Source organism: Cygnus olor, chromosome 9 (assembly GCF_009769625.2).
Source record: "Cygnus olor isolate bCygOlo1 chromosome 9, bCygOlo1.pri.v2, whole genome shotgun sequence".
In the NCBI taxonomy this organism is placed as follows: domain Eukaryota; kingdom Metazoa; phylum Chordata; class Aves; order Anseriformes; family Anatidae; genus Cygnus; species Cygnus olor.
In genome coordinates this window covers 2,589,922-2,606,280 of record NC_049177.1, presented here as the reverse complement: position 1 = coordinate 2,606,280, position 16,359 = coordinate 2,589,922, and the positions used below count along the sequence as shown (strand labels likewise).

General features: G+C 39.3%; 1 protein-coding gene across 6 annotated transcripts; it reads right to left on the bottom strand.

The window, feature by feature from the left end:
• Positions 1 to 225: 225 nt before the first annotated feature.
• SLC16A14 (solute carrier family 16 member 14) lies at positions 226 to 16,358 on the bottom strand. Of its 6 annotated transcripts, none has more exons than XM_040566974.1 (7): positions 15,929 to 16,358; positions 14,600 to 14,703; positions 12,017 to 12,248; positions 11,484 to 11,760; positions 10,569 to 10,712; positions 5,415 to 6,401; positions 226 to 3,698 (listed from the first exon to the last, which is right to left on the bottom strand). In XM_040566974.1, exons 4-7 carry the CDS (start codon positions 11,743 to 11,745, stop codon positions 3,487 to 3,489), a joined length of 1,605 nt encoding a protein of 534 aa, XP_040422908.1. In that variant the 5' UTR covers positions 11,746 to 11,760; positions 12,017 to 12,248; positions 14,600 to 14,703; positions 15,929 to 16,358; the 3' UTR covers positions 226 to 3,486. The 6 variants fall into 6 exon arrangements, with proteins under 6 accessions (XP_040422908.1, XP_040422912.1, XP_040422910.1 ...); XM_040566978.1 differs by having other exon boundaries at positions 12,017 to 12,145; XM_040566976.1 differs by lacking the exon at positions 15,929 to 16,358 and adding an exon at positions 15,841 to 15,901.
• Between the last annotated feature and the right edge of the window lies 1 nt (position 16,359).

Below are 16,359 nucleotides of genomic sequence, written 5' to 3'. Positions count from 1 at the left end.
ACTTCTAAGAGTATTTGATTTCCATTGGTGGAGTTGTATACTTGACAGGAGACATTTGCTATCTTATGAAATTGTAATGATGGTTAGTTAAGAGTGCTTTAAACTGAACGCAGTTTTTACTGAATTATAGCCTTACCACAACAATCAGCTTCACTAATTAAAAGGCTAAATATTGTTGCTCTGAAAGTACTGATTGATTAAGACACCATTTGTCATTGACTAGACTTAAGATCTGAGCATTAAAAACAGTGATTGCAGTATTTTCATATAAGTGTAATATCTGAAGGGTGTTTGAACGCATATGTTTACATCTTTTTTTAAAATGTCAAGTATTAAATATGAATTTTGTAAATTCGTTAAAAATAAATACAGTGTTTCTGTATAATTTTATATCGTTATAAAGCTGCATTTTAGTTCTTACAAGATAGTTGTTAATTTATATTTACAATATTTTGTCCTACAATGACATATCAATATTCTTGAAGAATTTGATGATTATAGTTCTTTAGGTAGAAAATTTTCACGTTAAACAATTAATGCATTCTTTCCTCCTTGTGACTATTTCCTTTCAGGACAATGACAAAACTTTGTGATGTGCATAAAATACTGTATTCATGAAATTTCTGTTCCGTGTAATAAAACACTGTAAAGGGTAACTTTGCTTTAGGGATGTTTTTAAGAAATATGGTATGTGAGCAGAGCTAAGCAGCAGACCCTTTATTCTCACTTTCTGTAAATTTACCCCCAATTACTTTTTTGTTAAGTTGTGACATCAGAACAGATTTAGGCAATTTCAGGTTCAGAAACTATGCTAGCTAATATAGACTGAGTTAATATTACTTAAAATCCTAATTTCACTCTGATTTGTCAGCCCACCTTCCTGCCTCTTTAAACAATCATGTATCTGTCCCTTCTGTTACCAGAAATGAGAACAATCATTTTTCAGGAGAATCTTCATTTTTATGTTTAAGAAATTAACTTAATCAGTAAATGAACAGAAAGTGAATTTTGGGGTAATGTAAGTTTATTCCCATTATACAGTCCATTAAGGACTTCTATAAGAAGATATGTTGCAGATATCATAAGTGAACAACATATTATTCATTACAGTAATATGCGAAGTTGATTTTAGCTAAAGGCAAAGTGAAGCTTTAAGTATAACAGGTACATATTTTTCCAAAAAATTGGGGAAAATCACTTTAATATATCTATTTGACCAATGAAAGATAGCTGATAAGCTAGTAGCAGCATTCACACCAAGACAAACCTGTAACTAAACCTGTAACTAAAGAACTGATGTCAGTGAAGTTTATATGACGATTTTCTCCAGCAAAAAAGCTGATTTTAAGAAATTACTGGCTGCTTGTTCATGCCACATGTTGCAGTTCACTGCCATCTCAGTTGTTGTAATGACAATTTTATAGGCCATAAATATTGTATCAGAGAATTGATCTTAAGGTAGTTTGGTTTTTCTTAAGGGTTTTATGTTTAACTTTGTTCACTTCAGTGACCTATTTCAAAGTATGTCCCTGCCAACAGTTGTAGAAGTGCACAACTAAGTTGGTGAATTGCAATACAGAACAATGGGGTTTGAGGTTCAGAACTTTTTTTTAACCAACCTTGCAGCTACAGAAAATGTCTGTATAGTGATAATCTTTCATACTGAACTGTGTGCCAATATTTCTTCAATATAAGTGAATAATACCAATTGTTTTTAAATTCTAGCAGCAGTATTAGTCTTAAACCAAGAACTTGATTTGTCATGAAAAAATATTCATAAAGCTAGCAGGAAAAAAAAAACTTTTATTTGATATAGGAAAATTAATATCAGCCTCACCTCGCAAAGCTGAGATGTATGATGTCTTGTAGCATCATACAAAATATTCTGCATTAATTACCAGATGCTTAACATTGTTTAAGAAAATTTTTTTTAATATTTTACATTGTCTTAGTTCTTCCATGCTTTGCATTATCTGATTTTCTAGTGAATAATCATCTAAAACATGACCGGTCTTAGATAGTTTGTGGTGTGCTCGTATACAGCAACACAAGTGATCATAATTCAATATTTTTGTTCTAAAATTAATTGTAACAAAACTTAACATGCTGTAGTCCAGTTCTTTCTAAAACTATATTTGGCCCATTTTGCCATTTTGCCCAGCTCTGTTTCTTTAATACTTTTACCTGTCCCATCCAGAAAGCAGACAGAAACTTCAAACTGCTTCTGGAAATATCCTCCAGTCTTTGGAATCATGGTGGGATGCTTCCACTGTAAGGTATCAAACCATAAGGCAGGCTTAAGAACCTGGATATACCATAACAAAAGAAAGATTTTCTCTCTTAAATTTCAGATATTTTTATGATAAAGGAGCCATTGTGCATTTAAGTAAATTATTTCTGTATCCTAAAACACTGCAAACAAGTCAGACAAAGTTTAACTTTCCAAAGCATGCCTGTAAAAATACAGAGGGTATTTGTTCTCATCTCAGGTGTCTCTGTACCTGATACAGGTATGATCAGCAGCAGCTCTAGGTCAGTTAATACAACTATGGCAATTTACATTGGATGTGGTTCATAGTAATATAGCTAAATCTCATAAGCAAAACCAGAAGACTGTATATACACAGGTACAAATTCTGTTCTCAGTTACATCAATATAAATTGTGAATAACTATTGAAGTAGTTGATTCTGAAATTAGAAATTGCTCTATCTGAATGTGGCAACTCATGCATGTGCAACTTGTGGAACAGATCATCAGAAAAGTTGCTGCTTATCATTTCTGTTGAAGAATCAAATTAATATTTTCCATCAGTTCTCTCGATTTGCTTTTATGTTTGTTTTACTTCATGTGCATTAAGTGTCAGAGCATTTATAATGCAGCCCGTGTATTGAGGATGGCTACTTCATCATGCAGTTGATATATAAAAATAGAAATAAAAAGTAAAAAAAATAAAAATAAAAATAAAAAACCTTGAAGTAGAGAACCCTTTCAGAAAAATCTAAGAACTTTTCTTCACCTTTGCATTGTAGAATAGTAAATTGAATTAATTTTCAATAACATTGAATTAATTGAAGTATTATACTAGCATTTCAGCAGCACTAGCCAGGTAAGAAATACAGTCATTTTCTCATATTTACTAACTAATCTTTTATCAGATAGAATACATAATAGGAAGGATTTTTATAAATCATTCGTATCCTGATCAAATTTGATTGTAGGACTAGTGTAAATCAGGAGTAACTGCACTGCAGTCAGTGGAGTTTCACCAATGGTTAGTGATGAAAAGTTAAAAGAATTAAGGTTAAAGGTTTCTAGCACTGATCCAATTTTAGAAGACTGTAAGTGTGCTTTTATTCTCTATATTTGTTAGTTCTGAAGTAAAAGATCTTAAGTCATTTTAAAAGCATATTTCTAATAATTTATTAGCATTTTGGAGCACATTTGCTTTTCACTTAAGTACAATTCAGTGTGGTTGGTTTCAGCTTTATACTGCCATACAATAGAAACATGGAAAGAAATAAATTCTATAAAAAAGTCTGAAATTTGTTCTATACTTGTTCCTCTTCAGTAGACTTTCTCGTGGTTGTTTCTTTCCAATATAAGGTTGAATAAATAAAAATAATATTCCCACCAGGTACAGCAAGCCACATATGTAAAAAGAAAAATCATATTTATGTGTGATGTCATAGATCCAACCTGCAAAATAAGGACAAAACATGTTCATTACAAAGCTTAACAAAAAGATAAATTGTATGGGAGTATATGAATGGTATCGCACATTTCTTTCATGACATCTCAGTCAAATCCTTAACTGGTTTGCAGAAAAAAAAAAAAAAAGAAAAAAAAAAGAAAAGAAAAGTGTTGATTGTCTTCTCCTCTAGACGCTACAAACAGAAATGTGTTAACAACATCTCTTGTTCACTCACCATAACCCAAAACTACTGCAATACCTATCCCCTCATTTAATTGTTATGGAAGTCTTAAAATGGGTTTAGCTATGTGCCAGCCTAATAATATGACCAATCTTCACTGTAAAACTGTACGTTTTCAGATAAATTAGTACAACAGGTCTGACTTTAGACATTTTGGAGTCCCAAACCAACTACTTTTTCCACCCTACTATTTTCTTTGGAAAATGCCCAATACTGCTACTGTGTCATGCAGGCTAGCCTGAATGCTGTGCCTTGTGCATTCCCAATAGCTTTCTCAAAGACTCATGTACTGATAAAAGACTTTTCAAAAGAAAGTCTTGGTACTGCAATTACTCTCATTCCAACCTTAATTCCTTTGAAAAAAAATACATTAAAATTACTTCAGAAAGGTTTGAGAACCCAAAATAACAAAATTCTCACATTTAATTCTGGCTGCATTGCCATGTAATCTCAAGATCAGAAGCTTTTTTTTACACCAGCTAATTGCATCTGATTTGCTTCCTTATTAATGATCAAATACAAAGATACGTTCAGCACAGACTGAGAGGTGCTACAAGAGGATATGGTAGAGTAAAACCTGTTGCTTATCGAAGGATACTAAATGAGCTTTCTCCTAAGTCATTTCAGCTCACTCAGTGCTGGGGAGATAAAGTGAGAGCATTCTAAGCTTCCTGGGCTGCTCGCAGTGGAGCTGGCTTCCGTTCAGCCTAGTGCCAGTCCTGGCTGACCAGGGCCATTAGCTACAAGGCTTCTTACAGCTTTCTTCTGGTTTGCATATCTGTAACAGACTGCCGTAGTCTGGCTACAGTATTGACCGTCAGTGCCTGTATCTCTCCCCACCATACTTCCCCGCATCTTTCTATGAAAAAAATTTATAACGAATGTTTGCTTACACCTAAGTAACTTTAGGGATAGCACCACATGCACTCCTGCCTTCTGCTGTGTATAGCAGTAAAGAGATTGCGAGGAGTGCAGTCCCAAAAGGAGATACCACTGGCTGAAGGAAGGCAAAGCCATGTCAGTCAAACCAACACATCCAGCTTCGAATGGTGAAGCCCAGACACACTTTATAATTCTTGAGGCTAATACTATGGTAGAAACACCTGCGTACCCTGAAAGCTATTCAGCATTTTCATCTAGGCGTAACTGTGTATGTGATATAGTACTTATACTACACAGACACATAAAAATAGGTTATCCTTTGTCATTTTTAAAAATGGTAATATCTTAAAGAAACATACCATTGAAAGGACAGCTTGTAATAGATGTGGGGTTGTTTACCAGGATGGTAATTCGTAGTGTGTGAATAGTGAGCAGCAGATGTGTTCTTTAAATATGTGCAATGTAAAGCTGGATGTTACAGTCCATTCTAGAAAAGCTGTAATTTTGTTAATGTTCATAGCATAAGAAAGCTTAATAGCATAACAAGTCAGATGGTTATAAAACAAATAACTGTTGGTCAGAAATTTGAACATTTTACCTGCAAAGGGTGGTCCAAGCAATGCAGATATTCCATTGGCACAGATGATGATGCCATAGGCATTTGCAAGGTGTTTAGTTCCAACTAAATCTTCAGTCACAACAGGCATTAGGGAAAAATAGCCACTAGAAAATCCTATTAGAGCACAAATCACAGCCAGACTAATGTATGTTTGCATTAGTGGCAAAGTAAGAATGCAGGTGACCAGGGTGATGTTAGCCATGAGGAAGACATTCCAAGTGCTGATGCAAGGGAGATCAGAGATGATTCCAAGGATCACTTTACCAAAAATATGCACAATGGCAATAATGGATGTCAATGGAAATATATTGTTCTGACTAGATAAATTGTACTGCTTGACTATCTCTGGAAGATGAATAAAGGGAATGACAAAGCTGCTATAGGCAAACAAAGCCCAAATTATAAAGGCCACAAATACTCTGTTGGTAAACAACGATGCAGCTCCAAAATAACTGGAGTACCAGATTCCAAAGCCCTTCCTGACCGTAATCGTCAGCTGGCTCGCTGTCTTAAGAATGAGCAGTCCATACATACTCTTTCCACTTCTAGATTTACCTTCAGTTTCTATGTGCTTAACACTGTCAAGCACTTCTTCATTTGTTGGCTCTTCTTTTTTGTCTGTTTCTTCACTGAGGACTCCATTTAAAGTCTCTGCAGAATGGGATAGAGCTTTTGCCTGATTATTTTCGCTATTACTTCTCACAACACATTTTTCATTAACATCTTTGTGGGATAGTGGTCTCATAAGTGCCCCACAGACACAAAGGTTGAGGGAGATCGCACCTTGAATGAACATGGCATTCCTCCACCCAAATTCCCTGCAGAGATACTTCAGTAAGGCTGTCATTAAAAAAGCTCCAAACCCTGTTCCTGTGGTACTCAGTCCTTGTGCAAGTGCTCTTCTCTTCTGAAAATACTGTCCTACCATGACCACCGCAGGCAGATAAACCATGCCACTACCAACACCTATGAAAAGAAAAATCAAAATAAATCTGAACTTCATGCCGACAAGAAAAAAAGCAGTGAAGAATGAATCAGGTTTATTCCTAATTTTTACATAAGCATAATAGTAAAATCAAGAATAAATATTCAATTTTCATGTTAACTTTCATTTCTGTCTTGTAGTGTTTTCCAAAAATTGTGGTACTTGTTCCAGTAAGAATATAATACTGCTATTTAACTGCTGGAAAAACTGAAATACAAGGAAGATAAAACCTTTATCTCAGTTCCACATGCCACCACCAGAAAGCCCCAAACATCCCATAATAAATCAGTGAGAGTTAATACAGAGACAAACATGAACAAAACCTATGTTGACAAATCCGTATTTGTAATACTTGCATCTGATGAAAATCTACACTGAGGCTTTCTCCTCACCTTTGTACCTATTGAGCCACAGTGGCAATGAGACATTTCAGGAGTCAGCAATGGGGCTTAGCCCAGTGGTAGGGCCTCAGGAGGCTTTTATGTTTCTCTCTAGGCACTGTGGCACCAGGGAAGTACAGGGAGGGCTACACAGTTGCTGCACAGGCATATTCTTAAAAAACAGGATATTAATGATACCTTTTTTAAGCAGGAAATGTTGAGCATTGTGCAATCACATCAATAAAGGTAACAGTTGCCCAATTTTTCTCACAGCAAATTCCTGCCATTTAAAGAGGACTGGAATAGCAGTGTATGCAGAAAATATCTTCAAATTTACTGTGGTCATAATTTAGAACAGTGCTTTGGTTTTAAAAGCTTTCCTAAATAGCTGATAAGTTAGTTGCATGACATCCTACAGCTAAATCAAGGCAAGAAGAGCTGTTATGCCAGCAAAGCCTGAAAAAAAAAATCACCTCAACATCACTGCAGTGTATCACGGTCAGAGCTGACCTGGCATGCCTGTTACAAGTGTTTATTTCTAGTCAATGCAAACACACTATCAGACTTTTGTTTTGCACTGTGCCTCCCTCCCCAAATCCAGCTGAAAACTTGAAGGCGATCTCTCTGCCTGCCAGAGGACTCCCTGCCTTGCCAGGCTGGCCTACCATTGGCTGTGCAACAGGCTGAAAAAACAGCTTTATAATCACTCTGTTCCCATCCACCCGGGCTCATACTCGCATCGGTGTTTACTGCACTTGTATGCACACTCTGTGAAGTAAAAAATGTTACAAACTCTTTTATCTTTCCATTCTGTGGGCTACATAGCAAAGTGTGGTCTAATTACAACCAAAGGCATGCCACCGTTACGCAGACACAGGACCACAGGCCTCTTCATCTCCTTTTCCTCACAGAATGGGCACTTTGGTGCCACAGCATGACCTGGCTCTGCTCTCCCCTTCCCTTGGGCCCCGAGGGCTTTTTTACTCCCCTGGCCGCAGGGAAGGCTCCTCTGCCCCCCAAACCGCTACCACAGGGGTTGGGGTGAAGCTGGCGGCCAAGAGGCGAGGGGACAGGGGACAGGGCAGGTGCCATGAGGAGCTGGAGGAGGGGAATGGTTCTGAGGTGAGAGGCGCTTTGGGACAGGGAGCTGGGGGTGGCAGCGGCCGCAGGCAAGACTGGGACTATGGGGACAGGTGGCATGAGGGCATCTGGCATGGCTGGTCACCAAGGCCTGAGGGAAAAACAGGGCCATTAGCAAGCTCTCGAGCACTGCATGGAGGCCCAGAAGTAATTGCAGCAGGAGGCATCCACCGTACATGAACAGCGGCCTGATGTCTTACAGCTGTGCAAAAATGAAGGAAACTTCCTGAGGTGGTGGTGAGGTGACCGTGAGCAAGGGGACAGGGTGTGAGGAGTCAGGAGCAAGGAAATGAGGAGTGGAGTGGACAGTGAGTGAGAGGACAGGGAGTGAAGGAGCAGGGAGCAAAGGCACCATGAGTGAGGTGATCATAAGTGAGCAGACAGGGAGTGAGGTGATGGTGAGGGGACAGAGAGGGAGGGGACAGCAAGGGAGGGGATGGTGAGTGAAGAAATGGTGAATGAGGGGACAGTGAGTGTTGAGATGGTGAGGTAATGGCAAATAAAGCAGATGAATGTGGTGATGGCAAGCAGAGCTGTCATGGAGCTGGAGGAAACATCTCAGGCATCTCTACACTGGTCTTCTGGCCAAAATTTCTCCTGCAGCAGCATCACTTCTCTATCTCATGTAAAAAATTGCCTCAGATTTTTTATGAAAATGCAGTTTTTGCCCCACTTTTTAAAATCTCTGTATAATCTCTGCCTTTTTGTCTAATATTCTTGATATGCTCTTACTGAAAAGCAGCAAGCAGTTGAAACAAAGACAGCGTAGGTTCCTGTCTGCCTGAATATACCCAATATGGGAACAGAAACTGCCAAAAGGGCAAAACCTTGCCTGTAATTATTGCTGTTCGTTTAGAAATTTACATCATTACTGAAATCTATGGTGTGCTGGTATAAAGAGTTGTCATAGTGATCCTTCCTGGTTTCATTTTTTTTTCCATCCAGCTAGATAAAAAAAAAAACGTACAGAAATTCTTCAGATTTCTCTGAAATTCTGTGAAGGGGTAGTTTGAGGGAATGGAGGATACTGAAGCCATTGTCAGGATCACAAATGATTTTTTTGTTGTTGTTGCACTTCTGTCGTATTAGTCATGAAGTGAATAATATTTCAAAGTCCCTTGAATTGTTTACTGTTGCTCAAATAATAATTAAAGGTCAAATTGTGTACTTCTTACTTGAATTAACTTAATATTTTTGTTTCATATTTATTCACAGTTTCTCTTTCCAGAAGGAAACAGTGAATAAAATGGAGTGATCCTTTAAGTAGATAATATTGGGTTCTTCCACGTAGCTTTCTGGAAGTAGCTAAATATTTTCACAAGAAGCCACATTTTGCAAGAAAAAGAGCACCAAGGCACTAACCTATTGATTTTCAATAAAAATGCATAAACTTTCATTCCTATCTAAATTTCAGTTGGTCTCCATATATAAAAAGGTTTCCTAGAGACCTGACTTTGTCTCAAAAGAGGAATACTCTATGTTTACCTGAATTGTCTACTGTCATTACTGTAATTACCTCACTGGTAATAACTAATACCCTGTTCCCTCCTCCTGTTGTCTTCTCACACACGAGGAAAGTGTTCTGTTCCCCACAAGCCTGCCTATTCATAATTTCACATTAAAATAGAAGAGTGAAAACAACTAGTTCTAAAATTATTTGGAATGTTTTCTCAATGGTCATTACAACTGTTACATAGCAGTGTGCCATAACCAAAGTATCGCGTCCTCTGACAAACCTTCAACAGGAAATAATGCTACATGTTTCTCTTACCTCTCACTCAGAATATGTAGCAAAATGAGATGTCATTTATTAGTGGTTGTTGACGTAATATGAATATCCACTATTAAAAATTACACATAAAATATGACCACATGCATTTTTCTGATTCAGGCAGATCAAATATACTAACAAGGATTCAGCACATGAAACAAATACAACAATCTGCTTGCAAGAAAGACATCTATTTTCTTTTTTCTTTTTTTTTTCCCATTAAAAACATACACGTAACACCCTTTAAAATAGGTATGGAAACAGTACACAGTTATCAAATTCTTGTATTTTGTTAATATGTAGCAACTCCATAACAAATCTGAGGAAATATTAGCTGGTTTTTTTCTGCGACAAAGAGAGGAGTTCACTAGATATACAGTTCAACAGTATTTTACTATCTTTAAATTCCATTTGTTAGAGTTTTGATGACATTCATTCTTCTAAGTAAGAATACCATCAAATATATTCAAATGGGAGAAACTGGTAAAAATGCCATCTTCACATGGTAGATTTAAATGACAATGAAAGCCATTGGGCCCAATCCACCGTGTAAATAAATAAGCTTTCTGAAAAGATAACAGTCTGTAAAGCCTGTGAAAGAAAAACTAGAATAACTCTACTGAAATCAAGGATGTTGCTCATTGTCTCTTATTTCTCTGACTATAACACTGTGCCAGATCACATGAGGACTGAATAAGATAAAAACAAAGTCAAGTTATATTCCATAACTAAAAGTTTATTTTTTTTTAATTTGGAAACTTTGCAGGAACCAGTCTAACTTCCCTCTTTGCTCACCCAGGTAACTTCAAAGCAATTAAAAAACACTGAAAGAACTTTCAAATGTTAGTATAGCTTACCGGCTGTCACTCCGAATGTAAGGAAGAGGAAGTGCACATTTGAGGCATAGGCACTCAATATCCAGCCTAGGGCATTCAATATCCCTCCAATTATTGCTGTCTTGCGGCACCCACACATGGTAATGAATAAACCAATGAAAGGCCCTGTTAAAGAACAAGAAAAAATGCTATGCTATTTATTTAAATCTCTACATTGCCTAATATTTTTTTCAAGTGAAGATTATTAATGTTGTTTTAAACAAAACGTTAAACATCACACTACTCAGGCAATTCAGTTTATTTTCCCTATTACCATTTAAAATCCTGGAAAGAAAAATTCAACGAACCAAGCAAATACCCATAAGACCTAAAATCAAAATTGCTCTGTGAAGAAGGAATGGTTTAAACAGAAGACAAAATGAAAACATTGTTCCCCAAAATGAAAGCTGTGTGAGTGCATACCTTCTTTTACAAGCAAATACTTTATTTTGTTTTCGGTGGAGTGTTTCAGGCAGACCTAAACACATTTTCAATCTTAATTTAGGGAAACAGGTCTGTATATGCATACATATCCCTATAGATATTATTTGGGTTGCTCTCCTCACATTCTCTCCTCACAGAGTACGAGGAGGTCCACAAGCTTAGCAGATGATCTGCTTTCTTGATTCTCATGAGACCTTGAAGTCACAAACAATCCTTTCCTGCTCATGCTGTCTCCTAGTCAAATTGTCTTCTCTACCATCTTCCCTGTTGTCCCTATCTCCTTCTAACTTGTAAAATTTGCACAAGTGACTTGACAAATTAAAAAGGCAACTCAGGAGAAATGGGGAAGCTCTGCTAATAAATTGAAAAACTGTAAGAAAATATTTGAGGGATAAGCAACAAGCATATTCTAAAAATCTCTGTAGCTCTGAAATAAATGACATTGGAACATACCTACAATAAGTGTAATGCCCATGCTAAGGGAGCTAACCCATGCTGTTAAGCCACGGCTTTGATTAAACTCTTCAAGCCACTCCATGTTGAGTATTCCAAGGGCCATTTGGGACCCCATAATAAGTATGTGCACAAGGAAAGAGGAAAGTACAATCATCCAAGCCCATCCTCCATCGATGTTTGGATTAGGCTTAATTGGCTTACTTCCAACTTTTGAGTCATCTCCAAAATCGTATCCAATATCCTCTCGACTAGCATACATTTTCTCCACAGTATTCTGAAATAAATACAGTAAATAACTTCAAAACACATTCAAAATGATCCAATTTTGTAGCTTGGTTATGGTGAAGAAATCACAACTGTATTTCACCTTTTTTTTAGTGCAGTTCTAAAGTGAATAATGAGTTTTTGTTGTTCAAATTCTCTAATTAGAATAGATCTTATCTTTCTATTTATTATCATGGCTGTCTATGTAGGAGTACTTATGGGTTGCCAGTAGGTCGTATTATTTCCATTGCTGTGTATTTACTTACTTGTATGTGGCTGAGAGCACTCACTCTTCATGGGTTGACTGTGGTCACAGAAAAAGACTAGTCTCTCCCTGTATATTCCTTCTCTGTATCACCTTCTGCTGTCCCAGTAAGATTATGTGTCTTTGTGTTCTAGTGAATAAAGCTTGGACTCAAAAAAGGAAATCTTGAAGAGGCAGGTGGATTGAATTACTGTATTTTTTAGGAGGAAACTAGTTTTGAGATGTATGTTTTCCTTAGTAGTGGAAGGACAAGAGGGAAGACAGAAAGATAAAATTTAAGGTTCTTAATTTTCTGAAAGCTTTACTTATATAAATTACAAAGAAAGGATTATTACTACCTCTCTGGCAAACTTTAAACTTTTATGAGAGTTACTTTGACAAACAGTTTACGATTATGCTCTCAGTACTAATCCATATAATCCTACTAAAACCCATGAATTCTTCCAAATTAATGTCAATGCCTTCAGAATCAAACTGAGTGGCAGAGCTATGTGCATAAACATGTAGGATCAGGCCATAACAGCTTGATTTGATTACTTTGGTTTCATCCATTGTTATTCTGTGAAGATTACAACACAATGTGAAAATAATTTCAAAACAATTTGCAAGTAATTTTTAATTGAGTAACAGGCAAGGTGCAGAACCAAATCTTCCCTCTATCTGATTTATTCTGCAACATATTGAAATGTTACATGGCTGTTGAGTACCACATAGGTTTCCATGGAGACTAGAAATAAGTGTAATGACACAAATTACCAAAGATTGTATTTTTTTTTCTTCTTTTTTTCTCTGGAGAAATAGAAAGAGCCATCAGCTTCACAATACTCAAACAGGAGAAGAAAGTTACCAAAAATTGTTTTAAAAAGCTTTGTGTACTCTGTGAGTTCTCAAAAGCTATGTCTCCCAGCTCAGAGCCAGCTCTTCAGCACAATACACTGATGGAGAATGGAATAACTCAGGCTCTTTACTAATGAAAATTTGAGCTGTTCTCTTTAAATATATGAGGATATTCTGATTCTTAAGTTACTACTTTTCCCAACTATTTTATTTTTTCTCATTGCTAGATAAACATACAGAGAAGGTCTTAAAGTATTTCATATTAACACGTAGATGGAGTCAGAGCCGGTTGGGCAAAGCTACTTGCAAAAACAGTGACAAACTGCCCATGTATGTAACCTCTCCAAGCTGGCCGCTCAGTAAGTCGCCTTCAAAGTTAAGTGACACAGAACCCTTACATGCAGTACAGGGAAGGGTGGGTAGCTAAGGGCACTTGAACATCTGGCTTCCTCCAGGAGCACGCTGATTTGCTTCATACAACAAATTGGGAGCTAAAAGATGTTCCCCTGGTATCCAGTTCTTCACCATGGATACTCTTTACGGACTAAGTTATCACTAGCCCTAACTTGGCCATGGAGGACAGAAGGAAAGTATTGATGACAGCGAGGAATAACAAGAACTGTGTACATTTAACACATGCCGCATGATCAAGTGATGAGTACACACCTGGGTGCCAGTTCATACACACACTGAACTAACTTACTGGCTTTTTCTTTCCAAATCAGGCAGCTAAAAGAAGAGGGATTATGCTTAGTCATCTGTCTGGAGGTCTGCCAGGGTGTTTGAGGCAGGACTGTATACATGGCGAGGGAAATGCTGAGGATGAGGGGCGGAGGCTTTCTTTTGAACGTGAGGACAGCCTGGGACAGCCCTAGTTACAATTATACTTAATCCTTCTTCTACTGAGGGTAGGTGGTTAAGCTGGCATTTTCACCCTTTCTTATTAAGGTTCTGGGAGCCAGATACCCCACTGATGCAGTTTATATGACTACTTATGGAGGACTCAGCCCACTCGAAAGAAACACAAACTGCATAAATGTAACACAGATAGCAAATAATCATGCTAATGGAAAGACAAAAAGAGAGAGAGACAGAGAAATAGCAGAATGAAGGAAAATTTCAAGCTGCTAACCATAGTCTGTGTAGGATTAGTGAAAATGTATGATGGATATTACAGTACATCTTAGATAATGGAACACAAAATTATGTAACTCAAGATTCAGAGTAAGGATTCAATGTGGAACCTCACCTTTCTCTTTCATGCTTTTGACTATTTTTTTGTATGTACCTGAATCTAATACTGGATACAAAAAAATTTCTTCTTTGGACAGGATATAGATACCTCTTTCATATATTCAAAATGATTTAAAGCAAAAATAATTGGCACTGAGATTCAAAGATATGACACTCATCTTTGCAACAGCAAAGAAAGTGCAAGCATCCTGACAGGATGGGCTTAGCCTGATTAGATGCGAGCTAATGTCAGGTGTGCATCAACCCCCACGAAGCTTGGGAAAATGCATATATTTTCCCTTTTAACTGGATTCTTGCTTATTATTACTTTTATACTAACTTCCCACTAATGTCACAAGTTCAGAGTGAATACACTCAAAAGCACAGAAGGTCATTTCCAGTAACTGCACGAACTCTGAGGCTCTGGGTAAAGCAAGGACTGGATGTCTGGATCCTCTCCCCACTACTGACTCATCGCCCTGTAGCCTACTGCACCTGGGAGAAATGCTCTTACCTGCCCTCAGTCTTCTTCCCACACCACAGCGCTGCCAAGAACACAGTATCATGGAAAGCAGAGAAGCCCAAGAGGCTCTTAGCAATTGTGAAATCCTAGAGAAACTGCAATGAAAATGACAGTAGCTGATTTGTAAAGCCACACATACTTCCCCAGCGAGCAAGGTAGTGAAGACCCGCTCACAGTACGTGTTGAATACAGCCCCTCATAAGGGACTGCGTTTAAAGAGAAGAGAATCAGGATTCCTGCTAGGGCAGCTGGAGGAGGACTAGACTTTTTTTCAGAAAAGCTTTTTATATTGTATGCACACACGATACTCAGAGCTCTTAGGCAATTGGCCCAAATGTTAGTGTCCACACAAATGCTGAGCTTTTTTGAAAAATCTGACTCATGAGCTATTTTAGAGACAAATGCAGGTGCTGTAACAAGACCAAAATTAGCAGAGAAACACCAAGTTCCCCGTACCATCACTGGAACTATGGCTCCCTGGCTTGAACAGGTTTATCAGAAATACCTCTGATCTGGATATAAGAAGTCCACGTGATGAAGAATTTACATATTCTTTGGAGTACCTCTGCAAGCATCTCTTGCGGTACCTGATTGCCTCTGCCTTGAAAAGTGGGATCGAACAGGGTAACTCATAAGCGCTTTGTAAAGAGGAAGTTTTGCTTCACAGTCTTCCCATTCGATATGTCACATGTAATTGTGGTGTTTTGAAGATGCACTGAAAAGAATATTGCTAAAAGCATAGCTTATTTTGGGCGTGGTAACTTTGATCATTCTAACCCGACCTTGGTACTGCTCCGAGTCCCACGGTTGCCAGTGGCTTCCACGGAGGTGTGACCAGCACCCGCTTCTGCGGATCAGCGCCACGGCGTGCACGCGTGCACACCCGGCAAGCCAGAGGCAAACAGGCTGGGTACAACGTACAGCGTTACGGTGCTGCCTGGGGACACGAGTCAGCGGGCGGCGAGTGGCAGCTGTTTTCTGGCTGGGACCGGCGCCCCGCAGCCCCTGCGGGCTGCTCGCCGTGCCCTGCCCAGGGGACGCTGCTCACCGTGCTCTCGGCACCCCCGGGGGGCAGCGACAGCGGGCTGGGCAGCGGCAGCCGGCTGGGACACGCCGCCGCTCCCTCCCCCCGGTGCTCGCCGCAGCACCCGGGCGGCCGCCGCCTCCCCGGCCCGGCCCCGCCGCACGGCCCCGGGCCCGGCCCCGACCCCGGCTCCTCCCCCGGTCCTCACCTCGCCGGGCCCCGGGCGCGCCGCCGCCCCGGCCGGCATGGCGCTGGGACCCGCAGCCGCCGCAGCTCCGCTCCCCGCCGCCGCCAACCTGCGCCCGGCTGCGCTCGGCCTCGCCGCGGTGTTTATTTGCTGCTGCAGCCCGGGGCCGGGCTCGGGGCTCCTGCTCCCCCGGCGGCTCGCCTTCTGCTCCGTCTGGCTTCCATTCCCCGCGATTTCAAATCTCCACGCTCTTTCATTCCTGCGATACCGGCTAATTCTGGTTTGGCTGAGGAGATTTGCAGTCCTCTCACATGCACACTCTGGTGGCTGGATGAAGTTTATTGCCGCACAGGTTATCGCCAGAAATATGCATCAGAGAGAGGCAGAGGATATAATCCAATAAAAGCAGCCGGTGTCAAGGTTTTAATGGCCGTTGGGTTGCGGTAAATTGTTAACTTGAGAGAGGCCGGTGGAAGCAGCCCTAAGAATGAAGCTTGAAAGCTTCACCCTATAGCACCTTATTTGTGCAACGTATAAGCA

Excerpts from the sequence above, each read along its gene's own strand:
- SLC16A14 (XM_040566974.1), bottom strand. The coding sequence starts at position 11,745 with ATGTATGCTAGTCGAGAGGATATTGGATACGATTTTGGAGATGACTCA. Across the intron at positions 10,713-11,483 it reads GGGCATTACACTTATTGTAG|GGCCTTTCATTGGTTTATTC; the intron begins GTATGTTCCAAT and ends GTTCTTTAACAG. Across the intron at positions 3,699-5,414 it reads GCTTGGACCACCCTTTGCAG|GTTGGATCTATGACATCACA; the intron begins GTAAAATGTTCA and ends CTTATTTTGCAG.